General features: G+C 41.2%; 1 protein-coding gene across 1 annotated transcript; it reads left to right on the top strand.

The window, feature by feature from the left end:
* The first annotated feature begins 829 nt into the window (after window positions 1-829).
* On the top strand, window positions 830-4,495 carry LOC127331184 (uncharacterized). Its single transcript, XM_051357246.2, has 4 exons — window positions 830-1,359; window positions 3,234-3,336; window positions 3,788-3,952; window positions 4,041-4,495. The coding sequence occupies exons 1-4, from the start codon at window positions 1,076-1,078 to the stop codon at window positions 4,170-4,172; spliced, it is 684 nt and encodes a 227-aa protein (XP_051213206.1). The 5' UTR covers window positions 830-1,075; the 3' UTR covers window positions 4,173-4,495.
* Window positions 4,496-19,996: the final 15,501 nt, after the last annotated feature.

Below are 19,996 nucleotides of genomic sequence, written 5' to 3'. Positions count from 1 at the left end.
TCAAGATGCAAATCAAATGGTGTAATACTTGAGTGAGCATGAAGTTAGTTCTCAGTTCTTACCGGCCCACTGGCCAGTACTCTAAGAGTGATATTGCCTGAATAATTAACTGTGCAGGAGAGAAGGTGGAAATAATAAGTTTTGAAAAACACAACCTTGCCGTGAGTCACGTGACAGAGCAACCCAAACCAGCTACAGGCCTTTGGGCACGCTGTGCACGGTGCATCCAGGTCCGATCGTCCCAGCGACAGTCAAATCGTTGCCGGAACTCCTCGATGGTATTGAGAACGTCGACGTCATTTATTGTTCAAAATTCTCTTGTTCCTTGCTTCTAGAATAGACGAAGAGATATCCACGCAAAGGCTCCTATTGATACGAGACAAATTCCCAAGAAAAGAACCATAATTTTTTGGATACCTTAACATGACTTCTCTTTACCATCACGACATCAATTTTGGGTGTAACTGGAGATGCTCTTACACGGTGCATGGTACACTCAGGTCTCATCATCCCAGTGACTGTTAAACCCGTTGCAACTCCTCGATGTTCGAATCAATTTGATGTTGAAAGTTCTCTTGTTCTTCCAGAATCCACCAAGAAGAAATTACATCCAGCCAAAGGCTTCTGCGGCTAGGTGACAAATTCCCATGAAAGAAAAATGTAGTATCATAAATTTCTGGACACTAATCTGAGTTGCTCTCCAACATCATCACACCATCATGTATGGCGTCATCACCTGGCCAGGGCCGCCACTATTGTCAATCGATCAGTTTCCCTAGCTTTGCTGGGATGCCCATGAAGTCGTTGCGAGGTAGCCGTCACAGGTACCCTTCACTTTCTGCGAAGTGTCTCCGCACCTCAGCTACACCCTGCACTCATCTCTCGTCTCTTGCCCATCCTGAAAGTCCTCAGCTCAATCAATCATACTCCTATATTCTCCGCCTCTTGATTATCCTATCCCCTGGAGAACACGCATGCATATATGCACCAGCGCGCGCCGTGCACGAAGTGTTTGATTAGCTAGTTGAACAGACAGAGAGCAGGAGGAGCAGTGTGTGACCAGACCACTGAGAATATGAAGGCTGCCGGACGCAGCAGCTTGTCGCTGCCGGTGGCGGTGGTGATCATCATCGCCGGGTGCTGCGGCCAGTGCGGCGCGCAGCTGCCGATCCCGGCGAGGACGGACGGGTTCGTGTGGGGGACGGCGCCGGCGCCGGCGTGGGGCGGGGCGGTGGTGGTGGAGGCCTTCTTCGACCCCGTCTGCCCGGACAGCCGCGACGCCTGGCCGCCGCTCCAGAAGGCCGTCCAGCACTACGGCGCCGGCCGCGTCGCCGTCGTCGTGCACCTCTTCCCGCTCCCGTGAGTGCTTCAAGCCTTCAACCGCGTTCGTTCCACGCTCTTCTCTCTTGCTTGGTGTGTTTTGGCGGCGCAAACAACCAGTAATAGTTTCGACCACGCGCGTACTCCATCGTTCCATGACGAATTCGTTTCATGTTTTTTTTTTTACATATCCAGCTCGTGTGGGAATCGCTTGGGAAATGAGTTTCTGTATAAATTCCACGCGCGCGCGCGTAGCAAACTCCGAAAGTTCCAAGTAGGTCTGTCTAATCATACAAACGTAGCTAGCTTCTGGCCACAGCTTGCTTGTCACACGTACCAGCCAGTTTAAGACAAAAATGAGTTCGTCAGGACATTGAAGTTGTCACCGTAGTAGGATGCGGTCCGGTCAGGGCTCAGGACTAGCGGAACACACACTTCTAGACGGATGGACTGAGCCTCCAATGTTTTGTGTTTGTTATGTACGTAGCTAGCGTCCATTAAACTGTAACCTAAAAAAATGGAATTCAGTAGTTATAAAGTTTGGCCGGTAAAAAAAGTTTACGGTGGTACGATGGTAACTACCACTTATATATCCAGGTCTTCTATGACAGATGTTCAAGTATTTGAAACATGATAAAGTTTTGGAATCTCTTCCATCCTCACCTACTTCTCCAACTAGGAGTCGATGGGAGCTAGTGTGCACATCTTCTGCGTATTTCCTGGACGAGAATAATAACTTCTTTCGTCTCATGTCAATTCCCTCAGCCTCCACTCAAAAAGAGAGGAAAACAGAAAACAAAAAGACATCCTAAAGTGCTTCCTCTGCTTATATATATGATGCCTCCATGCTACCTACTCCTGAAAAACACTGCGAAAAGTTATGAACAAAAATGAAAATCAACTGCGAAGGCCAAGGAAAAATCATTTAAATTCAAATTTGTTATGTAGGTCATGTTTGAATTTGGACACACTATCACTGTCAGACTTCATCTTTCTAAATCCTATGTGGAGTAATGCATTTGAAAAAAAATGTATAAACTACAACTCAATTTTACTTTGTTGAAGTGTGATGTGTTGAACTTATCTTTTTGGCATCACACTTCATAAAAAATGTCAACTTTTTCATTGAAAATAGGTGTGAGAAAGTTGGAATTTTTTGGCACCACATTATGATATAAATAAATCCAAAATACAATAAACTAAGAAAACAATATATTTATTACATAATCTTATACTCAGTTAATGACGACATATTCTAGGTTTATTTTCTGTAGATTATGATAAAGCACATAACCAAATAAAGATAAAATTTAGAAAATGGATTTTATGATCTGGGGTGTACCTACGCCTTTAATTTCTTTTAGATATTTCGGCGTACCATTTTTTTTTTGAAAGATAGTATGCATTGTAGTATTAATGTTCTGTTGGCCTAGAAAGTTTGAAGTTAATATGTTATGCCACTTGAGAGAAACAGATAAGGATAAAACTCAATGAGTTTATATTCAGATATATTTGCTACCACTTGTTAATTTTGGACAGGTCACATACTACAAGTTTTTCCTCTGATTCTTTTTTGCATGACAATGTATAATGTTGTACTTCACTCATATCTTTTCCTAATTATTTGGTCAATCGTCGCTGCATAAATTAATCTCTCCAAAATTAGTAGATGTAGGTATAACCCTATCTTATTCACAACTTCTAAAATTCACCACAGATGCCAAAATCAACCTAATATGTCCACTAATTATATTCATTTTCTTTTTCTTAATTTGATGCCATCAATCTTGTCTTGCAAAAGTTACAACCTATTTTGTTGGTTTGAACTGTAAGAGCTCTTTTCGCCAATGGTAAGAATAAATCGATAAATATGTACTGGCTTAATGATGCAATTTTCTCTCTCAAATGTACAGTTACCACAGCAACGCCTTCATTGCTTGCCGGTCAATTCACACGGTCCACAAGCTAAATTCGTCAGCTGTGTATCCACTACTTGAGAATTTCTTCAAATACCAGGTTATGTGTTGTCTGCTTCTTTATCACCCAGTGTATCAACAAATTATGCGAAACAGGAGAAAAGGAGGAACGAGTTAACCTACTTAACAAGTAAACACAATATTGGAATTATTCTCAGAAGAATATATTTAAATGTTTGGTAGTACGTGCGTATAGTGTGGAGATGCGCACCAAACTGATAGGGCACAGTGCATCTTTTTAAGAGGCAAAGTGTGGAAGTTCAACAAAGAGAGGCCAAGTGTGGTGACCATAACATAGAAACAAAAGCTCCCCGCAAAAATATATTTGCAAAAGATAATATTCCACAGCATTCACGATGACTTAGTGCATACATCAAACATAATATGACATTTTTATTGTTATAAGGAAGAAATACCTCTGGATTTAATCATGACATACCGATATCATACACAATGAGATATTGAGGAACTAAACATTGACAATGTTTCAGGAGGGTTATTACAACCAACCGACATACACAAAATCAAGAGCGACCGTTGTCGCTGAAATAACAAACAACCTTGTCGCACCTGTTATTGGTGAAGCCAATTTGGCAGCATACAAAGCTGGTTTCAATGACTCACAATCAGATCAGGCCACACGGATTTCTTTCAAGGTTTGTTAAACTTTGTTTCTCGATCGCACGTGTATTTATATCCTCTTGTTCTAGCCATGATATTCACTAAATTTCTCTATTGTTGTAGTATGGCTGTGCACGAGGAGTGACCGGGACACCCTACTTCTTTGTGAACGGCATACCACTCTGCGACTCTGGTTCTCCCGTTGACTACAACAAGTGGATATCCACCCTTGATCCATTGGTTGGCAAGAGTTAGGGAGTTATATCTCACTACAAGTAAGGTTGAAAATTGCTGAATAATGTATGAAGTAAAGGAGTGTTGATGGAACTACAAACCATCACAAATAATTTATTTAAGTTGAGCTTGTAATTTTCTTGAAGGCCGTGGAAAGTTTGCTAGTTTAGCCACTCATCAACAAAGGATTTACAACTTCATAACTTGTCTTTATTTGTGCACGAATTGAGAGTTCTGGTATTTGTTCAAATATGATTTGATCTAGAAATCATACTCTTGAGGAGGTGGAGATATTTGTTGATATTTGGTTAATAGTGGAATCACAAAAAATATAGTTGGTATTAGGGGTCTTCGCCACATAGTTTGTGCTTACTTGAATGTTTTAATAGTAACTAAATACCTATGTGTTTCTATGAAAATAAAAAGTTACTCGGCACGTTGATTACAAAAAAGAAAGATACCTAGAGACATTTAAAGATGTTATGTATGTATGTATGCAGCTTGCATCTCAAGAGAATTGATCGACCACCATAGTATGCATATGCATGTTTTGCAAGTTTCTCGTCCAAATAAACCTTCATTTTTATCGATGTTTTGAGACTTTACTGATCAATTCTTCCCTTCCCATAGAGAAAACGAATCACACTTTTTTGTTATTTTTTTTGTAGTACAATTATTTTTTTGAGTAAGAGGAGGTGAGATGAATGACCCCGAGCAACTTCCCTCCAATAGTAAAGACAATTTATTTCCTTTCCTTTTGTCTTTGTTTCTCTGGAGAGATAGATTAAGGAATGTGATGAACAAACTGGTACTACCAAGTCCCCTTTAATAGAAAAAAAGGAGTGCACCCCCTTCCATTTGCGTCATAATAACATTACAATCCCAGAACCATGACTATACATCACCACAACAACAAGTTTCCAAGCAGACTTTGAAACATCCTACAAAGACTCAAATACCATACACAAAAGAACAACCCCTTAACAACTGCATCCTTTGTGGTCATGCCTTGTCAACAATCATCTAGCCAAACGATCATTGGACCCATCTCCTTAGGCGTTATATAGTTTATCGTCTCGATATGTATTTCGCCTTTTTTCATTTATTGCTCGTTCTGGACAGTTGAAACAGCTGTGTGCATCCTGGTTATGCAGAGGCTGGATGTAATTGCTTCTCACAAAGTAATAAAACATCCTTTATCGAAAAAAATTTAAAAAAATTCAATGTACATAAATAATAACAATAAAAGACATTCATTTGTCATCAATAACCACCGTTAGAGCAATTCTTTGCTTATGATACCATATTTTCTAATATTTAACCAGAAGAAGACTACATATTGAGAGCCACATTAGAAATAACTTAAAAGAACAATTAACCTCCCAAGCCTTTAGTATGAGCGTACATGGAATACACAGAGGAATTTCCTCATTGGTGAGCAACCATTTGATTATATCTTGCACCTTGGTCAAGACAACATATATTGGCACGAAAGCGTTAAGAGGTTTAGTCCCCCCATAGTACCCTTACAAAACTTAGGCACCAACATTTTGTAAACACCCTAGCAACCTTAATATTATGTTTATGATAGACAAGATACAAAATTGTACACTCTAGGCAACATGCCACACAATTTACTCTTGCATATGCAATGATCTCTCTACAACCTATTTCTTTTCCCATTACCCATCACTTTCAAACATTGATTGCCACCTTCACAAAACCATGCTAGAAACGAGAATTTTAGATTTAGAAGCACGTGCCATTTTCGTTAATACCTTCTTAGTAGAGATAAATGCTCATGCGATTTACAAGACTGATGGAAAATACATGGACAATGATGTTGATTAAAACAAGTGATGCATAGGAAGCACTAGGTGTAATAGCTAGCGCACTAGAATGTTGAAAACTATATATAAAAGTTATGAATTTTTGAAACATTTCATGACATAGACACAATACACATCCACAAGACCGTAAATTTTCAAATCTAAAACCAATCCATTTCTTGACAAACAAAATAGTATACTAAATTCAAATGTGTGGCAGATACCATCACATTCAGATATGCCCTAGAATGGTAAGTAGGGAGAAAGGTGGTAGAGCTCTTACATGGCCGTGCCTCCTAATAGCTTGTTCACCTGAAGCTAGATTGACATATGATTCAACTCTATGCTAGGTGTCAGGATTCGAGAAACCATTGCCCATAGCTATCAGCAAAGGCCAAAAACAATCGTTTTCCTCTCTCTTTAACTTTCTCCCGGTCCCCTTAATTGAAACACCGTATGATGAATCTATTGCCTCCAACAACATGAACCCTAAGCCCACTTGTCGTATTCCATTTATAAAGCATACGCGGGAAGAATGCTTCATGGCTAAAATTCTTTGGACAACATACACATGCTGAACTTAGCCATAGATCCAGCGGTTTAATCAACTTACACATGCTAAACTTAGCCATCGATCCAACGGTTTCCTCAACTACCGTATCACCATCCGGCAACATCAAATAATCAAATCCATCATCCTCCCGATCAAGCATCTGTTATCGCCAGATTTTAACCAAGTCAGCAGGTGGGCCGCGATTGAGATGGGCTTAGAAGATGTACACGTAGAATATTTCTAAATCGGCCTCATACGAGAGTCTGGGCTAGATTGCCCGTGTATCTATACATTATGGTAGATTTAGAATTAAGAGATAGAGTTTAGTCGTACACGGTTAGGTTATTCCAAAAGTAGAAAGTCCACGGACTATAAATATGTACCTAGGGTTATTGAGAAAGGAGGACGATCACGTTCGCAACAAACCAATCTAGGCGCATCGCCACCCCTTGTTTCGAGGGTTTCTTCCGGGTAAGCGCCATGCTGCCTAGATCGCATCTTGCGATCTAAGCAGCATCAAGTTTATTCGTTGTTTATGTGTTGCTCGTACTGAAGCCTTGTTGATGGCGAGCAACACCGTTATCATAGATATGTTAGGGCTAGCATTGATACTTTCTTTATGCATTTTCTTAGTTATGCTACCCTTAGATATCTAGCTGCCTTTACACCTATCCTAGGCGTAAGGGCAGCATCTTGCTTAGTCTTTATTTAGTAGATTCGATCTGTTACGGTTGTTCCTTGTTCTTCAAGGATTAGTTTGATATCCATATGGTTAGGCCTTGCAAACGGGTTGAATGATCCAGTAGAGCGTAAGGTACGGTTTGCTGATCTTAGAAGAGATGTTCCGGGAATCAACTCTATGTTGGTTTTTTGGCCTTTCCTAGGGCTGGTTTTCTGTTATCTTTCGTATCTACCAGGCTCAACTACGTGTAGGACGTTCCGGTTATATGGTGAAAACCCTAGATCGTCGTGGATCGCGTTAACTTCGTGTTGATCAAGCAGGACCACCATGTTATCGTAGATCCAATACGAATCATGGGTGGATCGGCTCCCTGAGCCGATTCACAGGATAACCTGAGAGCCGATCGAGGCCCGTATTTAATGTTTACGTGTCTACCATGCAGGAAATTAATCGAAGTAATCCATCACCTTCCTGACCAGGTATAGGTCAGGTGGCACGCCCTTGCACCAGCTAGGACGCGTGCCGGAGCATTGCGGGCCGTCGCCCGAGGGACCAGGGCCCACCAGCAGTCCTGGGAGCCTCCCGGCTCTCCGTGTTGCCCGTCGCTGCTCGCCGGTGGGTTTTGGCAGGCAACACATTCTGGCACGCCCGGTGGGACATTTTACATCAACTGCGTTGATACGTCTCCGACGTATCGATAATTTCTTGTGTTCCATGCCACATTATTGATGATATCAACATGTTTTATGCACACTTTATGTCATATTCGTGCATTTTCTGGAACTAACCTATTAACAAGATGCCGAAGTGCCAGTTGCTGTTTTCTGCTGTTTTTGGTTTCAGAAATCCTAGTAACGAAATATTCTCAGAATTGGACGAAATCAACGCCCAGGGTCCTATTTTGCCACGAAGCTTCCAGAAGACCGTCCTGTAGTGTGGGCCCCTCGTGCCGCCTCTTGACCTGCCCTTCCGCCTACTTAAAGCCTCCGTTGCGAAACCCCCAATACCGAGAGCCACGATACGGAAAACCTTCCAGAGACGCCGCCGCCGCCAATCCCATCTCGGGGGATTCAGGAGATCGCCTCCGGCACCCTGCTGGAGAGGGGAATCATCTCCCGGAGGACTCTACGCCGCCATGGTCGCCTCCGGAGTGATGTGTGAGTAGTCTACCCCTAGACTATGGGTCCATAGCAGTAGCTAGATGGTTGTCTTCTCCCCATTGTGCTTAATTGTCGGGTCTTGTGAGCTGCCTAACATGATCAAGATCATCTATCTGTAATTCTATATGTTGTGTTTGTTGGGATCCGATGAATAGAGAATACTTGTTATGTTGATTATCAAAGTTATGTCTATGTGTTGTTTATGATCTTGCATGCTCTCCGTTACTAATAGATGCTCTGGCCAGGTAGATGCTTGTAACTCCAAGAGGGAGTATTTATGCTCGATAGTGGGTTCATGTCTCCGTGAATCTGGGGAAGTGACAGAAATCTCTAAGATTATGGATGTGCTGTTGCCACTAGGGATAAAACATTGGTGCTATGTTCGAGGATATAGTCACTGATTACATTACGCGCAATACTTAATGCAATTGTCTGTTGTTAGCAACTTAATACTGGAAGGGGTTCGGATGATAACCTGAAGGTGGACTTTTTAGGCATAGATGCATGCTGAATAGCGGTCTATGTACTTTGTCGTAATACCCAATTAAATCTCACAATACTCATGATAATATGTACTAGATTTTGATGTGCGCCTTGGCGCACGACCCCGTGAGATTCGTGTATAGGTGGAAAAGTGGTTATACTTTTATTAGAACTTACAAAATGTAGTGAATCAAAGGAAATTGCAAATACAGGTGATGGAGGGAATACTCAACGTGATCCCGTAAAATTTACGCTGATTTACATTTTATAAAACAATGATAGAAATAAGGTCAAAAAATGATAATAGCATGAAAAAAACAAAGTCTAAATGTTCTATAGATAGACCATAAGAGGTAATTATAATTCTAATAGGGTCTCTATAAATATATGCTAACTCACTCAAGCTTACTACCGAACAAATACGCAGATCAGAAAATTTCATGTAAATTTTACGGTAGAACCAAAGGAAGGCAAACAAAACTTAGTTGACATACAGATGCAAAGGAAACATGAAAATATGACCAGCTACCAGCAAGCCAATCTAAAACATAACATATATCCATAAATAATATTTTAGGTACATAAGTTTTCTATGGGGAAATAAACCAGTTGCGTTATGCATATCAGACTAAAAGCAGTAGAGGTAGAACATATATGCAAAGAAATGCAACACGTAAAGTAGGCAACCGATGCATAGAGCAAAACAAATATAGCTCATGACAACACTCCTTTCAGAGAATTGATCATCTTCGGTGCACTCCTTTCAGGAGAACTGATCATGTTCAGTGGAGTCAAAGTTCAAGCTGTAGGAAATGTACTTATGCACATAAGGCTATAAACAGTAGAGGTAGAGCTCTATTTAATGTTTCCTACAGCAAGTGACTGAAAAAATAAGACAGTTTAGCAGGTTTCGGGATACTTTCAGAGGCGATGTATGCAAGCCCAGAGACTTTTGGCCGAGATTCTGATGAAGAATGTGCACTGATGAATGGAATGTCAGTCACAGTTCATGCTGCCATCTCGCAGTAGTTTTGTATGTCAATCTGGGTTGTACTTGGTGCACGACCCCGTAGATCTCGTGTGAAAATTTCAAATCGTTATTTTAATTAGAAAGCATAGCATACTCTCCTCAAATGTACTTTGTACTAAATGGACTGATTATAAATATCATATGCGGTACAAAAATAGATGAAATAGACTTGTAAGTGTGATGAAAAAAGCTGCCAATATGATAATCTATTTGAGTACAAAGTCTTTCCTCCAAACCAAGTACGGCAGCTAGTAGAAAGTACAAATAAGTAGAACTAAGAGTGTGATAGCAACATAAAGCAAAAGCAATTGTACAGAACGACTATTTCGTATAACGGTGATAAAATAGTGATACTTATAAATTTCATCATGCACCCAGAACATATACTATTCCAACTTTTCAGTTAGGACATCAAAGAATTTACAGCTCTTGGGGAGTTTTTAGGACCCACAATCATATATGGGCAGCACTAAGGTAGGAAACTAAGCCACAAAAATGAACCAATGGTCCATAAGAACCCAAAAAACTCAGGAAAGAGTGAGAAAAAGGCAAAGACCATTCACATTTCTTACACTCGAACCCAGAATAACATGATGTTAGAAAAAGGCTCTATAACCAAATCATATGCAAATCTGAAAGGGAACACGTCCGATCCCGTGAGATATACGGACAGTCGCGCATAACTTTTTTTTTATTTGGGTTAACAAATATCTGCGCATAACATTAAATTATGAATGAAGAAAGAAAGCTTTGAAAAAAAGTCGACAAAAAAAAGCAAAGACATTTAGGATCTTCATCTGTTTTTCTTGCGAAACACGGAACCACGCGATATCAGCAAGAAAGCGGCCATTGATACATGGGGAGGAAAACACAGCACAGATAAACAATGATAAGAGGGGGATGCACCACAATAGCTACATGTACGATGTTCCAGAGAACAAAACATGAGCTAAACACATGGAGGAGGCCCGTGAAGGTTCTCACAGCAACAGCATGCGTCTCTTATGTCAGGATCCCGATCGGATCCTATTCCCTAACACCTAGGCGACGCGGAGACGATCACAGCGATGCAGAGGAAGCTGGATTAGAGCAGATCAAATGGCCATGCCCTCGAATACCTGTCGCGCTCGCTGGTGGGAGAAGAAGGGGAGCAGATAAAGCTAGCGGTCGAACAGAAGAGGAGCGGCGCGTGGTACGTACGGCTGCGTGGACACCGTTTCTGCTCTATGTGGGCTCTAGGGTGGACCAAGATAAAACTAAATGGATCAGGCTACAGCCCTTGCACATGAAATCGAAATCCAAAAGACACTCTCTTCGTTTCTATTTAGCTTACTTTTCGGGTTTAGGTTCTTCAAAGTTTGGACGGAACAATTAAAAAAAATATTATAGTCCATAATACCAAATACATATAATATAGAAATATATTTTCTTTGGTAGAAGAAGCTATGGAAACCAATGGCAGAGATGACACAGAACCTACCGAAACATTACGCTAAGAATAGTATAAAGGTAAGCCAAATGATCATCGGGTACCAAAGAGGAAGGACATGCAAATAAGAGCAAGCATGTGCACTATTCAGGCTTAAACCATCGTCATCAGAAACATAGTAGAAACAACATAAACAAGCAAGTCTTTTTTTTTGCATAGATAGTACATGTTCATAACAAGTACACAGACCATGAACTTGCAAAGTCTTGCTCCTGACACAAACATAGACGAGCCAAATCCTTTTTTCATAGACCTAGATAAGTTCATAGGAAGCACACAACGGCATCAAATCAGGAACTTACAAAGTCTTCCTTCTGACAGAGCCACAAAGTCTAGTGCGGAGCACATACTAATAATAAGAACATAGGAGCGGTAGACCAGGAATATACACAAGTCTCTTTCCTGGCCCAAGTACACCACCCGATGAAGCAAACTGCATAACTAAATAGCTGACAACGGAGAGAAACAAAAGCACTCGCATATAGCGAACTTCATCGAAGGGTAGAACCACCATCCAACGCAAAGAGGAGGACTGCTGCAACAGGTAACTTGTTCATATGTACATGACCACTGCAAAAGATAGGGGCGTCAAGCAAACAGCTACCAAAGGCCTCCGACGCCTAGAAAATGGAACAACACGGTAACAAGCGGTAAATCGTAGGTTGTGAACAACACAGTAATAAGCGGTAAATCCTAGGTTGTAATAAACAAGCAGCACATATTAGTATAGATGCTACTATTAATTCATCTATCACTGGCCTGGTGGGCAATGTCATGTACAGGGTACGTGTTGCATCAATCAAGTGAGATAATTTTCAAGAACGAGCAATGTTTTAGATAGACCCAAACGCCTGCCCAAACGCCTGCTCGTGCTCTAATTTCACAAGTGTTCAGTTCTTACAAGCCTGTGGTTTCTCAAGAACCAAAATCATGTGCGAGCAAATACATAAGGAAAAGTTATGTTATATTAATATCATCAGCTGCTTTATATGCTCCCACATATTGCAGTTTTAATCGCCTACTTGGATATCATTTGGATAATTAGCGAGGGATGTAAGAATGTAGATAGCAGTGAATCAGCAGAACAAACTAAATACATGAAGATAGTGAAGAAATTAGCAAATGTAGCCAAAGTAATCCAAAGAATGTACCTCTTTCTAAGTCAAGGCTTCTTTTTGCCGAGGCCATCCGCCTGATCACGCGACTACATACGCCTACGGGCGATTAACAGTAGAAGCTAATCAGCACATACCAGGAAAGTGTATTGCACAAGCTTACTATAACAAAAACCGTCTCAACACTACAAACGCTTGAAAACGCATAGCTCTGTAAAACAAAGGACTTGCGTAGTCAGAAGGTTAAATCAGACGTAGATCAATCAGTTGCTTAAGCGGTTGGAAAGAGAAAGCAGTAAATCTAATGCAGGAAATAAAAGTGTGAATAGGAACATGGAAAAAGTAAGACCAGGGTCACAGGAGAAAACAACACGATTTTAGGGCACGCCTTGTATAAAATTGGAGGCCGGTGAAAAGAAAGCAACATGTGACAGCAAGAAGGCATATGTACAACACAGAAAAATGTACAATGAAGCAGAAGCCAAACTCATCTAATTTCTGATGTCTATCTTCAACTAACAAAAATGAGTAAATGGGCACGAAGGGGAATGAAGAACCAACGTGTTTGAGTTTTTGTCCGTAGAAGGAGCAGCAGACGGGCCAGGTGAAGATTCAGGAGCCTCGACCACAGGCAAACCAACCTGGCATAGAGAACAAACAACTTGTAACAAAAAAAAAGATGGGCAACGGGAAAACATGCACACACACATTGGTAAAATAGAAATAAACCCACCTCCTCAGGCTCAACTCGAGGAGCCAACTCCTGCACAGCCCCGACGCCATGTTCAGGCAATGAGTCAGTGAACAGAGCCCTCTTGACCTGTGAATCGATATCACACTTGCCATCGCTGCACAACATGCGAGAGGATGCTAAACAATAACCCAGAGCAACCATGTATGTAACTGAGCCAACAAACAAAGCTCCTGCACGTACCTAGGTCCAGGAGGCTTCGTAGCTGATGGCAGGAGCAGCATTACGGAGCCAACCTATTTACATAAGGCAACATTAGAAGTTTGATACAGATTACCAAGACATGTATTTTTCAATGCACCGCGAGCCACACTATCCTGGTCAATTTGTAAGCTTTAGAATTTCTGTCTTTGTTAGCTAAGATGAACAAAAGCATTTAAGAATCAAGGTGATACAAAAATGGTAGAACTAATGACAGGAAAGTGTCGAGAGGAAAGTGTCGAGACAAAAGCTTCAGAAATCTTTAAATTATTTCATGAATCTTTTAATTCACTAATTACCTATGGATGACATATATGTATGCACATATTGTCCACAGGAAGCTAATAGATTCAGACCAGTATGCATATGTGTGCCTTAAAAAATAGAGCTTGATTTACACACGATGAAGAACAACATCCATCCAACGAGTACACAAAAAACACGAAAAACTATAGTAAATGAACATTCAATCATGTGCATAAAAAAATGTTCCACATACAGAAAAGACCTACAATCGCTCTATTACTAACATATATAATAGGATAGAAGGTGGATGGCCCTTAATCTTGCAGACAACAAACCTCGACTTTGTTCCTACATTTAGAAACAGAGCACGCACAATCCAGAAATAAATAGCAAGATCTAACATAGACAATGGCTCTCTAAGCAGAGGAATTTTGGAGAAAACTTATTCAGGAAGGGTAACGGTTTCTAACATGAAATCCACAAAATGAATGGCTGCATAATTTTCATAAGCAACAACCTCCATGTTAACCAGAGATGAAAGAAAAATAAAAAATTAACCGCTGGAAACTACATGGATTTTCTATATACGAAAATTAACTTTACATACACATGAAAATCAATAAATCAGGATACTGGTTTGTTGATATCCTATTGTACAGTAAGTTTAAAATATATATATATGTGGAACATCACTGAATAATAATCACTTGAGGCCAATAACCTCAAACGTGGACATGTGGTCTCATATGGTAAATGCACGATTATAGAAATGGCATAACCAACAAGGTAAATTAATCAAATGAGTATATTATTGAACATTGCAAACTGGAGTGATGATAACCAATAGTGGATGACAAGAAAACAGACAGATACTCTACTCACCGCAGAGGTAGGCATGTCAGTGGAAGCTGGAGCATCCAAATGACCACAGTCAATGACCGTATGATTGTCCTGACCATCACTACCTACAGGAACACCTTTGCTTCCAATTCTCTCCAAATATAGCTTCGAGAAATCTGAACCTTTTGTAACATACTTGAACAAGTATTTCATGACGATAGCTTTTTTGCCCCACTCAACATCCATGATACCTCTTCTGAAACTTGACAGTGTGAAGAACTGCAAAGAAAGGCAAGGATCAGCTACCCAACTACTACCCGATTAACGAAGACGGCAGGAATAGGAAGCGCACAAACTAACTTCATTGCTAAGTGTTGGTTAGTTCATGGTAGCAACTTCATTGTTTTTTCCCTGACCTAAGCCCGCGATTTTGATTGCTAGCTGAATCGAAGCAAGCACAAAAAATGAAGCGGTACTTCTGAAACAAACTTTTTTTATCACATATGTGCAGTTTACAGCTTAATTGAACATGGCTAAGATCACGTAAACCACTTTAATCATAAAAATATGATAAGAAGTTTTACCATAGTTGTACAGATTACAACCTAACTGCCTCACTTTTGCCAACTTGTGCAGGCAACTTTTCTTTTCAGAAGTTCAGGAAATTTGGCTAACATCATGCAAACCACTTTAATCTTGATCATAAAAACACGTTCAGAATCTTGCACACGCATGAACACCTGTACTACGTGGAAATTATATGGCTACTTTTTTGTTTGATCGTACCACTACAACTTGTTTATAACTTAACAATTGCCTCACTGCTGATCAACTTGGCTTTTCAGAATATGGGACAAATCTGTCCCCCGAGTAAAACATCTGCTAGACAACAGCAGAGCTGCAAGCCAGCAGCCGAAGCAGACACAAGAATTTCATGCTAGAAATAAATTATCTTTCCTCCCCCTCTCTTTCTTCCTGGCTCTCTATCCTCCACGCACCTTGATGGAAACTAAGATAAGATAATATGGGCTGAGCTCTGGCCGGGGAAAGAAACTTGTACACTACCACCGTGTGTCTACAAATACTACAGAGGGTTTCTTTTGACCTGATCAAACGCACGCACTCATGTTCTATGCAGATGAGGATGGAACAGAGTGCACTCACCGGGAATAGAACCGAGCAGCCGTCCAACGGATGCAGCCGCCGCAACCCAGCGAGGCAATTCCAAGAAGGCGACGACCTGCAAAGACAGAAACAAAATCCAAAAGAAAGCACGTTAGGCGTAACGCGCGAGCATACGAAAAAGTCAAGCGAGTATATAGAAACGTAAAGAAGAAGAAGAAATTCCCACAACGAAGAACAACGCGGTGGAAAAATACCCAGACCTAGGCGGAAAGGTAAGAAGATGGAGAAGAGGAAATAAACAATTGTAAAAAAGAAATCAAACAAAAATCCCGACGGCCCCAAATCCAGCGGCACGAGGTCAATCAAACCCACAAAAATTCCGACGGCTCCGAATCCAGCGGCACAAGGTCAATCAAACCCCACCCTCAATCCGGCCGCACAGAAATCAATCAAACCCCAACACCGCACGAAGGATCTAGGAGGGAATAAGAGATGAAGGCATGAAGCAACCTCACCTCAACCGAACCGACTGCAGAGCGCCGCCATGGAGCAACGCCGGCGGCTGCCGGCGGCTGCCGACGACGCCGAGAAAGCGGTTGACGCAGACGACGGCGGATCTGCGCTGGATCTACGGCGCGACGACCGGGCGAGCGACGTGAGGGCGAGTTTCGGCGGATCTACGGCGCAGCAACCGGGCAGGTGAGGTGAAGAGGAGAGGACAGCGAAGGAGAAGCGGGAGTGGCGAGGGAAAAGTGGAGAGGATGGGCGCGGAGCGTCGGCGCCATCGCGGTAAAAGGAGCTCTCTCCCAGGCAGAGCTCCTCCGTGGGCTAATGGCTTGCCGACAGCGAGCCGAGCGCACCCACCGGCCGGAACGGCGCGCGCCTGTGAAATGCCTAATCTACCCCTGCAAGTGGAGATCTTTCCACAGGTCTACCGAAGACAATCTCACCCGCAACGACCGACGGGCGGGCCCGGATGATGGTGGGGCCCACAAGCAGCCTGAGGCGGGTAGATCACGGCCATTGCTTGGCTTTATCTAGTGAGAGGACCAACGGGTGAGTGCCCATGGGATACCACGGCCAACCAGCACGCTCGCTCAGAACCAATAACGAACGGACCAGATTTCACAAACAAAAAAATCGGACGGTCCAGAAGCTGAAATCTCTGTGAAGCCCCCATGGGGGGGTAGCTATTATACCTTCAGATGTGCATGGTCATGCCCTCTTTATTTGTCAATTGCCCAACTGTAATTTATTCACCCAACATGCTGTTTATCTTATGGGAGAGACACCTCTAGTGAACTGTGGATCCCGGTCCAATTCTCTATACTGAAATACAATCTACTGCAATACTGTTCTACTGTTTTCTGCAAACAATCATCATCCACACTATACATCTAATCCTTTGTTACAGCAAGCCGGTGAGATTGACAACCTCGCTGTTTCGTTGGAGCAAAGTACTTTGGTTGTGTTGTGCAGGTTCCACGTTGGCGCCGGAATCCCTGGTGTTGCGTCGCACTACATCCCGCCGCCATCAACCTTCAACGTGCTTCTTGGCTCCTACTGGTTCGATAAACCTTGGTTTCATACTGAGGGAAAACTTGCCGCTGTACGTATCACACCTTCCTCTTGGGGTTCCCAACGGGCGCGTGCTGTACGCGTATCAAGCTCTTTTTCTGGCGCCGTTGCCGGGGAGATCAAGACACGCTGCAAGGGGAGTCTCCACATCCCAATCTCTTTACTTTGTTTTTGTCTTGCTTAGTTTTATTTACTACTTTGTTTGCTGCACTAAATCAAAACACAAAAAAATTAGTTGCTAGTTTTACTTTATTTGCTATCTTGTTTGCTATATCAAAAACACAAAAAAATTAGTTACTTGCATTTACTTTACTTGATTCATCATGTTTCCTTTTAATTTTACCGTAAAAAACATGCCGGTAGGACGCGGGTCTATAGTTGGGAGAAATAATATAGAGGAATTTTTCAACCATGTTAGTACCATTGACGATTTTGAGGATAGACACTTGGTAGACCTTGCTCCTACTTATGAAATTGCTGCTGCTGCTTTAGTTCGCATGTTGGAAACTAAATTTGTTAATCTCAATCCTATAATCCAACACATGTTTCTCACACTTGGTGATATGGAAGAAGGGGAAAAGAAAGATTTTGTTTTAGAAACCCTTCTTAGAGAATTTGGTGGTATAGCAAGAGAGGCTAGAAAGGTCTTTGCTAAATATAATATGCTTGGTTCTTATACCAATTTTGTTAGTCTCCTTGAAAAGATGGATATGGATAGAATAAAGTACACTAATAATATTAATGATGGTGGGGAGATCAAAGCACCAATACCATGTAAGCTCCTAGCGATGAATGATGCACTAGAAAATAATTATGCTTGGCTTGTTCCTGAAAATTTGTTTGATGAGAGTAGCAAGCCTAAGACTAATGAAAAGGGAGATGCCAAAACTTATGTATCTAATATACTATGCCTGGTTGAGAAAACTCCACACCCCGCTGAAGATGCACCACCCTTTGATAATACTTGATACACACTTTCTGCGTCTAGCTGAAAGGCGTTAAAGAAAAGCGCTTATGGGAGACAACCCATGGTTTTTTACTACAGTACTTTGTTTTTATTTTGTGTCTTGGAAGTTGTTTACTACTGTAGCAACCTCTCCTTATCTTAGTTTAGTGTTTTGTTGTGCCAAGTAAAGTCGTTGATAGAAAAGTTAATACTAGATTTGGATTACTGCGCAGAAACAGATTTCTTTGCTGTCACGAATCTGGGCTGTTTTATCTGTAGGTAACTCAGAAAATTATGCCAATTTACGTGAGTGATCCTCAGATATGTACGCAACTTTCATTCAATTTGAGCATTTTCATTTGATCAAGTCTGGTGCCTCGATAAAATTCATCAATACGAACTATTCTGTTTTGACAGATTCTGCCTTTTATTTCGCATTGCCTCCTTTGCTATGTTGGATGAATTTCTTTGATCCATTAATGTCCAGTAGCTTTATGCAATGTCCAGAAGTGTTAAGAATGATTGTGTCACCTCTGAACATGTTAATTTTTATTTTCCACTAACCCTCTAATGAGTTGTTCTAAGTTTGGTGTGGAGGAAGTTTTCAAGGATCAAGAGAGGAGTATGATGCAATATGATCAAGGAGAGTGAAAGCTCTAAGCTTGGGGATGCCCCGGTGGTTCACCCCTGCATATTCTAAGAAGACTCAAGCGTCTAAGCTTGGGGATGCCCAAGGCATCCCCTTCTTCATCGACAACATTATCAGGTTCCTCCCCTGAAACTATATTTTTATTCCATCACATCTTATGTGCTTTGCTTGAAGCGTTGGTTTGTTTTTGTTTTTGTTTTGTTTGAATAAAATGGATCCTAGCATTCATTGTATGGGAGAGAGACACGCTCCGCTGTAGCATATGGACAAGTATGTCCTTAGGCTTTACTCATAGTATTCATGGCGAAGTTTCTTCTTCGTTAAATTGTTATATGGTTGGAATTGGAAAATGATACATGTAGTAAATTGCTATAATGTCTTGGGTAATGTGATACTTGGCAATTGTTGTGCTCATGTTTAAGCTCTTGCATCATATGCTTTGCACCCATTAATGAAGAAATACATAGAGCATGCTAAAATTTGGTTTGCATATTTGGTTTCTCTAAGGTCTAGATAATTTCTAGTATTGAGTTTTGAACAACAAGGAAGACGGTGTAGATTCTTATAATGTTTACAATATGTCTTTTATGTGAGTTTTGCTGCACCGGTTCATCCTTGTGTTTGTTTCAAATAGCCTTGCTAGCCTAAACCTTGTATCGAGAGGGAATACCTCTCATGCATCCAAAATACTTGAGCCAACCACTATGCCATTTGTGTCCACCATACCTACCTACTACATGGTATTTCTCCGCCATTCCAAAGTAAATTGCTTGAGTGCTACCTTTAAAATTCCATCATTCACCTTTGCAATATATAGCTCATGGGACAAATAGCTTAAAAACTATTGTGGTATTGAATATGTACTTATGCACTTTATCTCTTATTAAGTTGCTTGTTGTGCGATAACCATGTTCACTGGGGACGCCATCAACTACTCTTTGTTGAATTTCATGTGAGTTGCTATGCATGTTCGTCTTGTCTGAAGTAATAGAGATCTACCACCTTATGGTTAAGCATGCATATTGTTAGAGAAGAACATTGGGCCGCTAACTAAAGCCATGATCCATGGTGGAAGTTTCAGTTTTGGACATATATCCTCAATCTCATATGAGAAAATTATTAATTGTTGTTACATGCTTATGCATAAAAGAGGAGTCCATTATCTGTT

Source organism: Lolium perenne, chromosome 2 (assembly GCF_019359855.2).
Source record: "Lolium perenne isolate Kyuss_39 chromosome 2, Kyuss_2.0, whole genome shotgun sequence".
Lineage (NCBI taxonomy): Eukaryota > Viridiplantae > Streptophyta > Magnoliopsida > Poales > Poaceae > Lolium > Lolium perenne.
Note: the sequence above shows the minus strand (reverse complement) of the source record. Positions and strands in the feature narration are given on the sequence as shown.